Source organism: Cyprinus carpio, chromosome B10 (genome assembly GCF_018340385.1).
Source record: "Cyprinus carpio isolate SPL01 chromosome B10, ASM1834038v1, whole genome shotgun sequence".
Taxonomy (NCBI): domain Eukaryota; kingdom Metazoa; phylum Chordata; class Actinopteri; order Cypriniformes; family Cyprinidae; genus Cyprinus; species Cyprinus carpio.
In genome coordinates this window covers 14,021,911-14,039,318 of record NC_056606.1, presented here as the reverse complement: position 1 = coordinate 14,039,318, position 17,408 = coordinate 14,021,911, and the positions used below count along the sequence as shown (strand labels likewise).

At 38.1% G+C, this 17,408-nt stretch overlaps 1 protein-coding gene across 2 annotated transcripts in view; it reads right to left on the bottom strand.

The window, feature by feature from the left end:
• LOC109069904 (E3 ubiquitin-protein ligase CBL-B-like) overlaps positions 1-17,408 on the bottom strand; it is a 61,641-nt gene that overhangs the window by 22,210 nt on the left and 22,023 nt on the right. For both annotated transcript variants that reach the window (XM_042732668.1, XM_042732669.1), the window contains exons 4-5: positions 8,987-9,133; positions 572-728 (exon numbers count right to left, since the gene is read on the bottom strand). In XM_042732668.1, the coding sequence (XP_042588602.1) occupies positions 572-728; positions 8,987-9,133 (304 nt within the window). The remainder of the gene's footprint in view (positions 1-571; positions 729-8,986; positions 9,134-17,408) is intronic.

The window sequence follows — 17,408 nt, the reverse complement described above, 5'->3', positions numbered from 1 at the left end:
CGCTAATGAAATGATGTGGGTCCTTCCAGCACATTTCTGGGAATTTTAGTATTTTTTTGCACCAAAGACTTGAGTAGGTAGACAAAAGAGTGGGTGTTTTGCAGCCGATATGTAATAAGGCTTGTGCAAGTACAGGTTTGTAAGCGCGTGTGTTGTGGTTAAGGATGAGGTGTGTTTTTCTAACTAAGGGATTCCTCTGCGTAAAACAAACCTCCCACTCAACACTCACTCGCAGAGGTGATCCCCAGTGTTAGCGCTATTTTCCATCGTGGTGACTACAAAACATCGAGACGTTTTCATGTTTTCAATTTAAACATGCGGTTAACTGTGAGCCATCTATGTACAGGATTTCTCCTCAGAATGAGTAGATCGACCCACGCTGGAGTGAGTGAAAAACAAGGGTGATCCTTCTGTATTGCTTTCGTTATTACGATTAGCTGCTTTTAGAAAGTAGTTGACATTTAAATGTTAGCTTGATATTAGCAGATCTAATGCGTGTTGGTCGTGTTGAGAATGCGAGAGAAACGCTAAACTTGGATGGGGTTGTGGGAGGTGAGAGGTTTGGGGTTACCTGGAAAAGACGAGTAAAGATGTCAAACTCAAAGACGGAGATGTAGTCATTGCAGGTGAGGTCAATGGTGGATTTCAGAGCCATGGCCTCCAACCCAGAGCTGATGGGGTGCACGTCATGAAGGCACTGCCGGAATGTTTTCCATGGCACTATTGTCCTGGAATCACACAAGCACACACAAATGCACACTGGGATTAGACTTGTGGAAATCCTTCTCGAAATACATCCAATAGCTTTGGGCTATAAACATGAACTGAATCAGACATCAAATCCTTCAGTCACTGGCCTGTGAAAACACTGAAGTACTAGATATTTCTGAAGAAATATGCCAGGCCATTGCTATTTGCGATGTGGATGTTGAAAGTTTTGAGTTGTTAGCATCTTGCATTGCAGATATTACAGTGTTCTGAGCTGTTAGCATCTTGCTATGCAGTTGTTAGGGTGATCTGAGTAGCTGTTTGTTAATATGTTTCATTCTGGGTGGTTGTTAGCATGTTGTTATGTGGATATTACAGTGTTCTGAGCTGTTAGCATCTTGCTATGCAAATGTTAGGGTGATCTGAGTAGCTGTTCGATGGTATGTTTCATTCTGGGTGGTTGTTAGCATGTTGTTATGTGGATATTACAGTGTTCTGAGCTGTTAGCATCTTGCTATGCAAATGTTAGGGTGATCTGAGTAGCTGTTCGATGGTATGTTTCATTCTGGGTGGTTGTTAGCATGTTGTTATGCGGATATTACAGTGTTCTGAGCTGTTAGCATCTTGCTATGCAAATGTTAGGGAGATCTGAGTAGCTGTTCGATGGTATGTTTCATTCTGGGTGGATGTTAGCATGTTGTTATGCGGATATTACAGTGTTCTGTGCTGTTAGCATCTTGCTATGCAAATGTTAGGGAGATCTGAGTAGCTGTTCGTTGGTATGTTTCATTCTGGGTGGATGTTAGCATGTTGTTATGTGGTTGCTTGGATTTTCTGAGTGTTTGTTAGCTTGCTGCTATTTTGTTCTGAGCACATACAGTATGTATATGCTGATGCCTTATTAGAGTCTGTCTATGGGTTGCTACATGTAAGCTGTCTGCTATATTGGAAAGGTCGAAGATGATTCGTGATCACTCAAGAACAAGTTAGGAAAACACCTCTGTTTTGACATCACGTTTCGATATGGTTTCGGTAAAGCAGGAGGGAAAAGCTTACAATCATTTTTGTTTTGTTTTTTACTAAACAGTGGTTTACTGTACAAACTGCTCTTTCTTTAAAAAAATTCAATTAGAATTAACATTTTTTTTTTTTTTGGAATAAAAATCTATCTCAGCTTATGCTCTAAACTATAGGGAGCCCTTTTCAGACACATCAAAGTGTCTGGAGTGTTCAAATGTGGCATCTACCTATACATAGCTATGATTCTGAGCTATTGTAAACATGTTGCTGTGCGGTTGCTAGAATGTTGGCAGAGTGATTGGTAACGTGTTGCTTGGTCACTTAGACTTGTAAAAGCGGTATGTACGAGTCTCACACATTTAGGAACATTCACTCTATAAAAACAACACAGTTGCCAGAATGACTAAGAATGCAAGCTCTTACTGTATCTCTTACTCTTTATGACTGTAAACTCTTATTCAGGTTCTGTAAAAATGTCATACATATTCCTCTGGTGGTCTATGACTGCCACAAAATGGAGGTTGAGGTAAATAGCAGAGCATGTGAAGAAAAGTGCCACCAACGCTCTGCTTCAACTTCTCTAAAGAACAGTTTCATAAACACTGACCATCACAAATTGACCAATAAACACTTTCAGACACAAACACACACTTGGAAGGAGAAAAAGACAATAGCAGAGTCTCTTAAATGCCTGTTCTCTTTTCTTGGTTAACACGGAAATCTTCAGTTCAGGGTAATGGCACCTTGGCACGTCAAGCAGTCATATCGTTCCTTCAGGTGAGACAAGAAGAGAGACTTGTCACACTAACAACAGAGGATCTACTGCTCTTCATTCTGACAATCTGACAGTGTCAGCCACCCTGAGGGCATTACCCATCAATCCTGTGACTTTTGAAAACATCTGAAACATTCTGGTTTCGCAAGAAGCCCCAGTCTTTTGGGGAAGTAAAAACTGTTGTGGACTAAAACACAAAAGTAAAAACAGCGATACTGGACGAGGATTAGAGCCTGTTAATCAGGACAGTGTAGAGAAGAAGTGAGTCATCTGGATGTCAGAAACAATGGCATGGATGATCCACACAGTCACATCACATAATCACATCCACATCAGTCAGAGCAGCAGGTTAATGAGGAAACATCAGCTTTGCTGTTTCCTATTAGAAAGGGCAGTGGCCTGTTGGTTAAGTTTCAACACGTAGCAAAACCTCTCTTACATAAATGTTTAAACAATTATCTAAATGATAACTTCCTTTTGACTTCTATTGCACTTGGATAAACGTAATAATATTAAAATTCCCTTCTTATATGATTCACTGGACTACTTGATTCGGATTGAGAAATTATTTAAGTATAATGACCAATAAAATACATATTTAATTGTTGTCTTGGGCAATCTCTTATGGAGGTTTAGAAGCAAACATTATTAGATATTATATTTATTATTTATTACTCTAAATGTAAAAAAAAAAAACTTTTATTCAGAAAGGATGCATTAAATTAATCAAATGTTACAGTAATAACATTTATAAAGTTACAAAAAAAGTTTAAAAAGTTTATTAATTTAAAAAAATGTATCAACAGCTTCTACAAAAATATTAAGATAGAAGATATAAAACATTAATAAGAGGAAATGTTTCTAAGTGCCAAATCAGCATATTAGAATGATTTCTGAATAATCATGTGACACTGAAGACTGGAGTAATGATGCTAAAAAATTCAGCTTTGCCATTACAGGAGCAAATTACATCTGAAAACATATTCAAATAGAAAACATTTATATATTTTTTAACAAATATAATGCAGCCATGGTGGGCATAAAAGACAAAAATCTTTTTTTTTTTTTTTTTAATCTGACCAACAATTTAAAAGCGCTGTTCGGTGTTTTCCATGTTAAAATTTACTAGGTTTAACATGTAGGCTAGAGGCAATTATAAGTCATTTGTAGGTTGATTTGCCTAAGCTTTATCATCTCAGCATTCAAACTCATTTCCATCATGTCATGAGTTCTGTGAATTATGCATCTTCAGCATGATTACACTGCAGTTCAGCATAGAATTGACCACTTTTTTCCAGAACAAAATTGTTTTGCATATGTTTTAATCAGCAACCACAGCAAAATAGCACAAAAATGCTGATGCATCACCAGGAATAAGGAAACTCGCTCTTGCCTCTGATAAACTTCCAAACTGTCGGTCGATGCAGTAAAGAAAACAATGAATCAATCTGGTGAGTTTACTGAGAGGAAGAGAAATAAATGGCTCATAAATACCATACACATCCATATTTTTTCTCCTTATACTGTCTACTTATAGCTGAACGGGAGAGCTGAGCTTGGTTCTTTGATGGACAGATGAAAAAAGACAAGATCTAGTTTAATTACATTCTTTAGAATAGCTGACCCCTTAATTAAGGAAGACTTTTTAATGGGCTGAGTGGACTCTCAGTGGACAACACAAAAGGAAGCTCATTTAGGACCCTGCATACCACACGCATAATACCATCATGCTAAGAAATAAATGAACGAAGGGGTGGAGAGTCAGAGCGAGGCAGGTCATGAGGCAGGAGACAGATTTCCGCATCTAATCAAACAGGCTCCAGAAAGTCATGTTGTGCATTAAGAGAAACAAATTGGGTAAAATTTAGAATCTGAGTGCTTGCTCTGGGGTGATTTGGTTGTGTGATAATACCCTGTGCTATCAGAAGAAAATCAGCGAGTGCATTATTTTAATTCACTAAACAGCTGCCGCCCAAGTAAGACAGAAAACAGGCAACTCAGCCGGTGGCCTTCAGTGTTGCCACTGGAAACTGTGTTCCTATTGGCCCGTGGCCACTTATCGCATTTAAATGAGAGTTTAAAATGGATTTGAGTCTCGGCAGACAGAAGGGAGTTTAATAAGGAAAATTAGCTTGAAAACAAATCTCTTCTCAACCCGTCAGTCAGTGAAACAGCAGGGCATTAATATGAACTGATAATGAGGAAACGATGAGCAAGACTTCCTGCTGCTACTGCAGAGGAACATATAGATCTTATTTTCCCTCATTATATCATCTGCATATTAAATACTGCACGCCTAATGCATCTGTGTATGGGCGGGGTTTGTCTGCACTTCATCTATGCTAAACCTTTCTGAGGACTGAGTTGAAACCTATCTGAGAGCAGTGTTCAGATGATAGAGGGGGAGGTGACATCACATATATTCCATTCTCTGGTTGCTCTGAGTAAAAGCATTATATTCCATTATCAAAAGACCGAGAGAGAGAGAGAGAGAGAGAGAGAGAGAGAGAGAGAGAGAGAGAGAGAGAGAGAGAGAGAGAGAGAGAGAGAGAGAGAGAGATCTTATAAGGTCTGATATTATCTTTCGAGTCTCAGAGCAATCCGACCTGCTAGATGAATTACTGCAGAGACAACAGTCTTGTTTTCACAAAGAATGTTTATAGAATCTTTCCAAAGAGAAATATATTTACACACAGTGGGGACCAAAAGTCTGAGTTTACTAGTAAAAATGCATCTTATTTTTGCATTTTCTTACCTCAAAAGACATGATGCAAAGTCTTTTTTCTTATCTAATAATTTATTCAAAACTACATTAAATATGCAATTCACACATTCAATGAATTCACAACGAATTTTATGATGAGCCTTTTTTCTCAAAAATGCAGAATGATGCAACTATCCTGATATCATAATGAAGAAAAAGAAGCCTCATTAAAATAATAAAGTTCTTGAAAAGAAAAAGTTGTCATGATATTTGATTATACCTTAGAAAGAAATCTACATCACTGTTCAATTTTTGGGTTCAGTAAGATTTTCTAACGTTTTTCTTTCTTATTCTCTTATTCTCTAACAGACTTATTCTGAGTCTCTTATTCTCACCAAGGCAGCATTTACTTGATCAAAAATACAATAAAAACACTAATATTGTGAAAAAATATTAGTACTTAAAATACTATATTATTATATTTTAAAATTATATTTATTCCTATAATGACAAAGCTTAATTTTCAGCAGCCAAAACTACTGTACTTCACTGCTTATTAATATTTGAAAAAACTGTCTACCAAAATCAAACCCACTGGGGCATTTAGATTTTTCTAAACTGGATTTTTCTTAAACAGTCTTATTTGTCACAGAACATTAATAGAAACTACTTCATTACAAATTTTATTTTCAAGACTATATTTCATCAAGTGATTAATTCAAGATAATTGAACTTTACAAGTTTGCGCAAAAAATTTACAAGTTTGCGTGGAAACAAGGACATCTGGCCAAGTTCCAATGATCAATGTCACACATTTACTAATTTTATCAGTGACCTAGAAATCAGAAATATATCTTATTCCTCACAACTTTTCAAAATTCTCAAATCCAGACAATCCGACCAGACTGTACATGTTAAACGAGTTCATCTTGTCTCAGTACACAAAACGTGCACGGACATGCATATATAGGTTGGCTGAGCAGCTAACTCTGCAGGCTATAGATTTGAGCTCTAGTGCTCACAGGATTGATGGCATGAGGATGCTGAGCTTTCTATTTCCACACAGAGTAAGAGAACCAGAGATAGAAGAGCTGAAGGAAGGCCGCTCTGCTTCTCGTATCAATGACTCATGCACACTTCCTCTGTACAGAGCGGGAAGTAGACCTTTATAATAATCTATAATATATCAGAGCGGTAATGAGATACACACTAGAGACTGCGCTGGTCTTTTCCCGTCTCTCAATCTCTCTTTCTCTCTCCACTTCACTTGCTCTTCCTCTCTGGGATAGCTGATCAAACCTGCCCCATTATGAGGCCTTTCTGTCCCTAGCACAGCCAGTGTATCCATTCACATGTTCTCACTTCCTTTATCCCTCCGATTTGCTGGATTAAACAAAAGATAAAATATTCAGCATCCACAGAGATTTCAAATGAATTAAACATTGCAATCTGCAAACGGACGACACCTTTTAAAGATCTGGAGAGATTTGCGATCAGACGAGCGCTGTGCTTGGAATGGAAATCAGCTTAATTCCACAGTATAACTAAATTTTTTCTTGCTCCAGGAGAAGCAATTAAAATAACCTTACAAACCAAGAATAACTCCCCAAACAAACTCATATAATCAAAATCAAAGTCTCTTGCAGCAAGAACGTTCACAGCAACATACTAGAGATTTGCAAAACTATATATAGACACGGAAAAAAAACAAATCCAATAGAATGAAAGATGCACAGCCACTGCACTAAATATATCATGACCAATGTTCTAAGGCATGCAATTATTTTCAGGGAAAGGCACAGCTAAAGTGGTTCCAGACAGGTCTTGACCACATTACATGTTCATATCAATTCGCCAAATAACTTGTTATTTAAAAGGTCTTACAACATCAAAAGAACCAAAACTCACAATGACACTGACGAAGCAAATAAATATAGTAAACAATAAAAATGACAAATGATTTCCACGTTTTGGCCAAAAAATTACTCCGGTAACTGAATTACTCAGGTAATTTACACATTAAATCTCTCTCTATTTAATGACTTAATAACTGCATTAGTGTGCTATAAACAGCTCAGCCTCCATTACTAGCTCTAAAATGACGTTTTGGAATTAGCAAGAGGCGTGGGATGAAATGCGTAAGAAATTAGTCTTACTCACCAGAGCATTTTAACGACAAAAACATGATGAATATTTTGAAATACAACATCTGAAAAATCTCTTGAGGGGTGGAAAGCATAGTTTAAGTGGAATAACTGACTCAGGTCCACTGAATTATTAGAAAATAATGTACACCCGAGGTGTAACGGCTATTCCACTTTTCGCATCACTTTCTAATGCGTGGGTGTAAATATAAATATAATGAAAAAAATTTTAAATATATAAAAATATATAAATAAAATCAGTCAGTCAAGCATTATAATAAAGTACTATTTAATAACAGAACTTTAGTAATTAGAACTAAAACTTGATAACCATGTATGAATACATATTAGTCATTTTAACTGAACTTAGAGGTGGTGGTGCTTTTTTGGTCATTCAGTGTTTCTGTAAAACTGTGTGTGTGTGTGAGACAAAGTGACGGGGAAGCGCACTTTCACACTAGAGGTTACAGTACGTAAAATAGAGGTGCATTGCAGATCCATTGAGATGAACTGAAAAATAGCACAGATCGGTTGGCGGAGAGTGAAACTCTGAAGTGCTCGGTCAGAGTGTTCGGCGAGTGAAAATATATCTGTGCTAAACTTTCACGTAGCCCACAACTCACACACTGGTAAGTAAAATCTGAGAATTTATTAGCCATCGGCTAATATTAGACATCATTTAGTTGCCCAGGTGAAGATTTATTCCCATATGTGAGTGATTTACTCACAATGTAGAGGGTTGTCAACTAGTTACTTATTAGTATGCATATTCCTAGCATATTGGCTGTTTATTAGTAGTATAATGCTAGGGCTGTCAAATTCGAATATTTGTCGAATATTGAGTATTTGTTGAATTTAAAATAAAAATCCACATTCGAATGCAAAAATGCTGCATTCGAATTTTATACATGGTTGTTTGGTTTATAAACATTATTTTAAACATTATGCACTTTTTTCAAAGATAATCGTGTTATTTTATTGCTTTGAATAAATGTGCATTTGTAACATTTTGCTCGGTTGCACCCTCAGGGGAGAAGCCAAAAGTTTTTTGTATAATTTTGTGTAATTCTGTAATTTACTTTCCATTTTATTAATGCGTTTATTTATTATTATTTTCTCTTTCATGGACCACCTAGCAGACCCTGGGGTACCCGGATCCCTGAACTAGCCAAACTTACTAATCGACTAGTATGAACTGTCACAGCATTATCTCTTTATGTATCTATATTTATAAACTGGCACAACAGCAAACTGAAACTCTTCCCAGCAAACAAGCCCAGGCTGGTCAAGCTGTCTGAGAAACCTCATATTCCAGCATTAAGAGGAAAAAAAACATTAATGCTCTTAATAAGCCTGAAAAAAAATAATCAACTAACCAGTGACCTTCACCTCTCAAATGCTGACTAGAGCAGTTAGGAAAGCCATCAGTGTGTCTGTTTTAGAGTGCAGATGTTTGCTAAATCACAGGCCTGACTCAAGAGCAGCACTCCAACACATGACCAGACTTACTCGCTGCTAAATAGAGAAAAGGAATTTCTCCATGACAAAGAGCTTTAATTGATTGGAGCTGTAATGAAAACTGGAAAGATCAGATCAGATTTGGCACATGCATCTTGAAATGAGAAGAAAACTTACTTTTCACCAAAAGACCTTCTCCAAAAATCGGCGGCGTCTGCCTTGGTAATGCGGAATGTATCTCCTTGGAACTGTCCACCTAGAAAGATGGCTTTGATCTCGGCCAACATGTGACTGAAGATCAGTGAGAGCTTGGTGAGGTTCCGCCTGCAAGAGAACGAGACGAACAAAGGCAAAAGCACAGGGTCAGTACATTAAACAGACAGGAAATCAGCAGTCAGTGCAAGTGTACACAAACACAGAGAAAAGTGAACTCTCAGCATTCTCTATTGGGCGAGTTTCTTGTCCTTGAGCTTGTCTGGAAGTTAATGTGCCGCACGCGTCTCCCTTCAAACAGCATGAGGATACAGTGCAATCTGATGCACACAATCTGAAGGGCATGTCGCAGCCACACCAGAAAACAAACGCTCACTGGGCTTCGGCCAACAGAACAGAGATGATCTGCTCCTGTTGCAGATGAACACTGCAAAAAGATGATGACCGACTGTCTACAGAGGTGTAGTGATGCAAAATCTATTTCTAAAATACTTAAATATATTATTATTATTATTAATATTATTATTATACTAAAGCAATTATTTGACTATAAAATAAATTTGCAAATCAGACATTATGATGAGCATGACCTACCATCCTGCAACTAATGTAATAAAAAATGTGGAAGATGATAATTATTATTATTATTATTATTACTATATATAAATTAGAGGTGGACTGATTGATCGGCCGGCCGATTAATCAGGCCGATTTTTGGCATTTTTTAATTAATCTGCATTGGCCAATTGTGCTTCAAATTAGGCCCATTTATAGGCAGGCGCATCAGCGGGCAGCTAAGCGTTGTTGTGGGACACTATACCGGAGAATCTCTCTCTCTCTGGCAGCGTGAGACGGAGCAGCTCACACTCTACAGCCGGCGGCTTGTTCACACACAGCTTCAGCTAACAATGTTTCATAAGTTTGCAGTTCATTAATATTTGATGTAATTATTGTGATTATAATGATGTCTGATTCTCAAACTAATTTTCTTCAATCTTTTTAAAGAATTGTTGAACTAGAAGAAGGCTCAAATACACAAGAAAGCTCATATAACTTGATCCAATTCATTATGCCCTTCTTTCATACTTCAGTACATGCAACATCAGTTGCTTTCCCAAATTATGCGCCTTTTACTTTTCCCATTTGTTATGTTAACCTTTAAGACTTTCAAAGTTGTGTCACTAAATGACTTCTCCCATAATGCATTGTGGCTGGCAGACAGGGACTCTAGCCCTCAGAGGCTTGTCCCCTTCCTCACCCTGTGCTGTTCTCCTGTGGGATGAGAGCGGACAGATAACCCACCTTTCAGAACAACCTTTCAGGTGGCACTCAATTACACAGGGCCACTCAGCCTGAGGGAGGTCAAGAGGATCCGGGCTGCAAGCAGCAGATAACTAGCCCCTCAGAGGCACAACAAACACCCACCAACTTTCAGGACTCACAGAGGCGTTTTGTAAAGCAGCAATTAGGCACCTGCAGCTCCCAAGAGTGTTGCCGAAAATCTGGCCCAACCGTCATGCTCTGCGCAAACAATTTCTTTCACCGGTGTCACATTTGCATTTCTTGTCTAAATCGGGCTGTATTTAGAGGCCCATTAATTAGCTTGCTACATCAGCGTAGCTTCCTGTCAAAACATAACTGTGACAAAGCAATTAGCATGTTAGCAGCGATGCAGAACCGGCGGGAGAAGGAAGAAACTGGCAGATGAGAACCAGAGGTCAAATATGGAGGTGTATTTTACTTCAGAGTTGTTATAAAGCACTGGTCATAATCACAGCTCACAACTGTCAGTGATTAACCAGTGTGAAAAACTTCCTTAGATCTCAGTGGCATTCGCCTCAGATACAGGCAATAAAGCTCTTTTCAGCCTAACTTAGCCGAAGGGATCCTTTTATTTCATTATAAGTCTCTGATGAACCCACCAGAGAACATTTCTCTCCATAAACTTCAGTTCAGTTAATACCTCTAAGTCTTCAAGTTTTCAATACGGTGAGTCACTGCTCATTTTATCACCCCGTTTAATGCAGTAATACTGAAACTGCTGAGGGATTCATATATATTAGGTGTCAGTCTGGAGAAAGGCAAGCTCAACTAAAACAGTCCAGCTTGGCTGACTCTGACTTTAAAAAAAAAAAAAAATAATTATACTACTACTGATAATATATATATATATAAATATAATAATATATAATATATATATATACTATATATATATATACACACACACACACATATACATACATATATATATACACATACACACACACACACACAAAAACAACCAAATTTTTCTGAGTCTTTTCTGTTTTTTACTTTTCTTCAGCAACAAATTCATTAAATAAAGTGACATTAAAGGCATGTATAGTGTTACAAAATATTTATATTTCTACTTACTATCCATTAAAGAATCCAGAAGAACATGAAAATATAAAAAAAATAATAAAAATATATGAAACAAAAATCAGCTGTATTTACTGTATTTTTTGTTGCTGACTGGTTTACATTGCAAATGTAGAGTTTGCAACACAATAATAATACAGTGTACTACAATGAAATGACATAATATAATTAATAAAATAAAATATAAAAAGTAAAATAAAACAAAAAATTAAATATATTATATTATATTATATTATATTATATTATATTATATTATATTATAATTAATTTTTTTATTGATTAATCATTTACTTTACTGTTGAAAATGTTTTTCTAACTACACATTGCCATTAAACAAGTTAGTAATATTAGATTTAAGTTTCACTAACTTGCAGTTTTAGAATGTGAGTCAGATGTTGATTCTCTAAATGAACTGACTCAGAGTCATTTGTTTGTAAATCAGACTCGATAAGATTCTCTGAAACTCACCTGCTCACATATGTAGAACATTTATACATATATCTCTAATCTCTAACATCCGACATATCAATTACCAGCATACCACATCAAACACAATCACACCTGCTTGCTTCATAACTTCCGCAGGAAATTAGAGATTGTGGGTCACACGGGAACTACATTATAATATTTCAACATCTACTCCACTCAGAGAGTGACACTATTACATGGATGAATCCTATAGAGATGCCTGTTTTCTGATTGCTGAGTTCAAAGCGATCATTTAAGTTTCAACACCTCTGTCACACACAGCAGTCCGTGAATCATTTAAACCCAATCCATGAGGTACAGCCTGATAACATGTCACACACTAGCCACAAAGCCAGGGAGAAGACAGTGTACCTTTGAGGACACTGAGTGACGGATGCACAGTTAATCCTAGTACAGAAGCTTGTCCTGAGGTAGAAGAAATTGAGTTTAAAACAGAACAATAATCTCGGCCCACAGGCAACTAACATATGCTAATTCCCTCTGTGCTGCTGGGGCGGATGAGGTTTTTTCTCATGTGCCTCACCTCTTATCGACAGGAGCGGGGGTGTGCTTCAACAGAGCCAGGACTTCATAGGACACATTGCTACCTCACGCAACACCACAGCTCAGCAGGATATGGCTGGAGCTTAATCTAGGATACGAAAAATTACTCCGCAAATAATTTGTAAAACAGCTACATGGGCAAAATATATATTGGAAATGGCTGAAAGAATAAGTTGATTGGAATGATTGATCTAAATCAATGTGTCTATGATGTTCTAGTCTGGAGATATGATTTGGTTCCCAACTTCAATGCAAGTCTATGAGATGTCCAGGTGAAAATAAGTCTGATCGCTTAGAAAATAAAAGTAATAACATATTTCCCCTCAACATGCCACATAATTTGAGGTATCAGTTATGTGCATAGTGCATAATATTGAATAATTGTGATGCCTGCCTTAGAAAACACCACAAATAAACAAGACTGCACATTTGAGATTATTAAGGGAGTTAGTCAAAGGAAAATAAACAGAAATGGTGACTCTGGGTTCACATAATCACCATGTGACTGGTCTAAAAGCAGCATATGCTTTGCAGTGAACCGGTTGAGAAACTTAGAAAGTAAGAATTACAAAAGCAGTGACAGGAGCTGAATTATGAAATGAAATAAAATGAAATATGCAGTCAGTTATTGCATTAGGCATGCTGCTCTACTGCACTACTATTCCTTCTGTTTCACGACGCTGATGTCTTAGTGGCCAGACCAGAGAGCCAGACTTCCTAACAACATCTCAGTGAACTCTCCAAACCCTCAGTGCTTCCTGTGTGTGCTCTGCGGACTGGATGACTCCTGCCTTTCTGAATGAAACCCCATAAAACATCATATATTATTGGGAGATGGAGGATGACTGTATTCGAATACAGATGATTTTATGGTAATTGCAGATAATGGTAGAGTGCTGGGGTTGGGGTTCATCCGAGCTCATCTGGAGAGGAGGGGAAAAACTGTGAAATGACTCTGGAGAGCCTTTATTTTCAGCCTTCAATTACGTTCAAGCAATCTGTCTGGATTTTCAGTCGAAACCTCTAATAACTACTCCCCATACACACCGAAACACACACATATGTGAGTGTGTTTCAGATCAGGATGGTGCCACGTGTCTGCTGTAGAGTGGTCCAGTGAGGGCTGCATGTTTCCATTTCTGCATTTTGGTTGCTCCATATACAGAACGTCCCGAAAGGAAGCATGAAGCAAAGTCTTGAATATGAGGAGCTTTATACGAGGGGTCACATCTAAAGCTCCAAAGTTCAATCGTACTCCAACGTCATATTAAAAGGCCACCACAGCCCAGCGGGAATTGACCTCTGTGAGGAAAGTCAGTCGATACTCACACGTAATTGGCAGTTTGCAAAATGAACCATGGTTCTCAACAACTGTTATTATATTCCAATCCCGCTGGAATCCAAGAAAAATATCCTTAAAATATGTTTTCTTCAACATCTGTGACTACAAAGCAACATCAAAACACAATCGTGGTAAGCTCATAAAAAAACATTAGGCACGTGCCGTTATTGTTAATGAAGTGTGATCACGTAAAGTACTTCATTGCAGTCGGGTCTAAAGGTCCTCATCAGGGAGTGTTAAGTACAGGGCCATAAAGGTAGTTTCAGTACTGAACTATTACTTGCACATGTGATGGCCATGCAGAGACCAGGCATTGATTTGATTAACAGCCTAACCATTACGGCAAAGAGAACGCAACCACTAAAGAGAGAGAGACAGAGAGACCTCCCACCAGCCCAGTCAAGCACCCATCATGCTCTCTGGAAACTCGAGAGACTGAGTCACTTTCAAAAGACATTTACACGTGTCACTGCACTGCAAAACAGCTGAAATATTATTACAATTTAATATAACTGTTTGCTATTTTAACACATTTTACATTTTAATATATTCCTGTGACGCCAAATTACTCCATTGCTCCAGCCTTTAGTGTCACATGATCCTTCAGAAATCATTCTAATATGCTAATTTGCTGCTCAAGACACATTTCTTATTATCAATTTTGAAAACAGTTGCACTGCCTAATATTTTTGTTGAAACGGGAGTACTTTTTTCAGGATTCTTTGATGAATATAAAATAAAATATGAATATAAAATAAAAATCTATTGTAACATCTAGTCTTCACTGTCGCTCTGGTGTAATTTAATGTGTCCTTGCTGAATAAAATTTATGACCCCAAACCTCTAAATAGTACTTAAATCAAGATCCCTAAATGCATGACCACTAGAACTAAAACTCAACCTCAATCTGCAACACACAACCATGCAAACACCTCGAGCACGGTGCGGGTGCAGTTGACGCTCTAGAATGCGTGTGTGGTTCAGAGGCATGTGGAAGCACCTGTCACGTCTAACGGCGGGCGTGACATTTTTACTAGGCTTCCTGACACCTGTAGGACTCAGCTCTCTATTGTCTTTCACTTTTTGTTGACCTACATTCAGTGGCACACACCCTCCTCCATAAATACCGTCATTACTTCAGCGTATTTATACGGGGAAGTCGTGGCCTAATGGTTAGAGAGTCGGACTCCCAATCGAAGGGTTGTGAGTTCGAGTCTCGGGCCCGCAGGAATTGTGGGTGGGGGGAGTGCATGTACAGTTCTCTCTCCACCTTCAATACCACGACTTAGGTGCCCTGAGCAAGGCATCGAACCCCCAACTGCTCCCGGGCGCCGCAGCATAAAATGGCTGCCCACTGCTCCCGGTGTGTGTTCACACACTGCTCTGTGTGTGTGCACTTCGGATGGGTTAAATGCAGAGCACTAATTCTGAGTATGGGTCACCATACTTGGCTGAATGATCTACCAAAGGCAACACATCTCCAAAATTACTTCAGTCGGCTGTCAGTCAGAGAACAGCACACAGCGGATGATACGCAGAAGAGCTTTCCAACTTCACTACATGAAAAAAAAAAAAAGAGCACTTGCACCTTTTTCTTTTTGGACCCATGGCCAAGTGGCTACAAAATGTAAACAACAAAAAAAGCACTTTTTTATATAAAATTGTGTATGTGTATACATAAAGCATTAATAAAAAGTACAGCAATAACAATACAATAAAAGTTATACAAAACAATGTTGAAAACAGCAGTATAATACTAAATATTTCACGACCAAAATATAGATTTTTTTTGCACTGAATTAGTCTTTAATATTCTGAAGAATATCACTAAATTAGTCTTCAATACAGTATAAATAGTATGCTAATATGCTGAATCTTGAATGCTGAATGCTGTATGCTGAATTTTGAAACCATGAATAAAAATTCTTTATTCACATCAACTGTCCAAACTGATTCACTCAACTGACTTTCCAACTAAATTGGATTTCCAATGATTTATACAGGAAAAAAAGAAACAAATGACATCTTATGATATCATGTTTAATTATTGCCTTAGTTTTCTCAACAGAAACCACAAAACTGAAATTATGTCACTGTCAGTTGCTCGTTTACCTATAACAGAGCAATTTCAGATGCAAAAACTGTATGTTTTAGCTGAGGAGAGTTTTTGAGAAGACCTTTTTGTCTCGCTTTTATCTGAAAGCTCTCTGCAGAAGTGAAGCCACCAGGCCAGCGACATGACTCATCAATAAAACACCTGGCAGCCTGCTCCGCAGCAGGGCCGGCCCGAGCGAGAGAGTGAGTACGGTAATAGCGGCAGGACCCCTCAGAGCTGGAGAACAGATGAGATATCTATCAAGACCTCCTGCTGCAGGCCAATCTGCCACATACACACACACACACACACACACACACACACACACACACACACACACATTACCGGCAACTCCCATACACAAATCACTATGAATTATTAAAACCGTCAACAATCATTTTGCAGAGGAACTGACAAATAAGCCTGTCCATTAGCCAAGTACGCCTGTCTGTTCTTCCTCTAAACAGCTGAACCTTGAAGTGGTCTTCTAGTGTCTGTAATGAGGGATGGGGGATGATACAGGAAAGAGAGACTAGCATGGGGGGGGGTGAGACATCACAAGCCTGTTTTATGACTAAATCAATGCTGCCACAACCCCCACACACATACACACACACACGTACACACTAATCCACTCCAACTCTGCTGCTTTGAACACGTACACAAAAAACTGATGGGATTCCAGTAACTGTATTGTTCAACTTTTTTAAAGAATGGTTTGGGCATTAACAAGACAAAACAAAGGAAGAAAAAACAGGAACTGCAAAACTTAACCAAAAGTTTGTGCTACAGAAATGAGTGATACCTCAAATTGTGTGTTAGAGAGAGGTGAGGTGAGAGGTGTGTTATTACTTTTCTAAGCAATCGTTTTCCAATTTTCACTAGGCAGATTTACAATTTTTGCTTGGCAGACAATAAAGAAGGCAGAAAAAACTGCAGACTGGCAAAGAATGAGAAAAAGAGCAATACCTAGAACATATCAAAGTATTTATTTAGTATTTTTATTTGCTGCATCAAAAAATGGACATTTATTCAGTTCTGCCTTTAAAAACAGAGCATTTTGCCACTTCTTCGCACTCATATCAACAACGGGGCATTTTCAGCTTGAATAAAACCAACAGAGAGGGCGACGAGCAGAATGTAGGTTCACACAGTGGTGGTCTTCTGAGGAGCTCTTCCTGATAGTTACCTCAGCCATATCCTTCACCCTAATGTCTTTCTGCATTTCAACTTCTAGAAACCTGGTAGAAAAAAAGCTAAAAATTGTGGTTGAGATGAGTTTTTACAGTCTGGCTGTGGTGCGAAGAAAACAGAGTAAACAAACGTCTCTCAACCTTAAAAAGAAACCGCTACTACTCGCAAAAATGCAAATGCTGTCAGAAAAGAACAGACATTAAAGAAACTTCTGAGGGCTGCTGAGGGCTTAAGACACAGACGATCCGTTAGAAGTTATGAGACACTCTTAATCTCATCTCAAAGTTTTATTCTCATAATTTATCTCTGTTTCTACCGCCTAA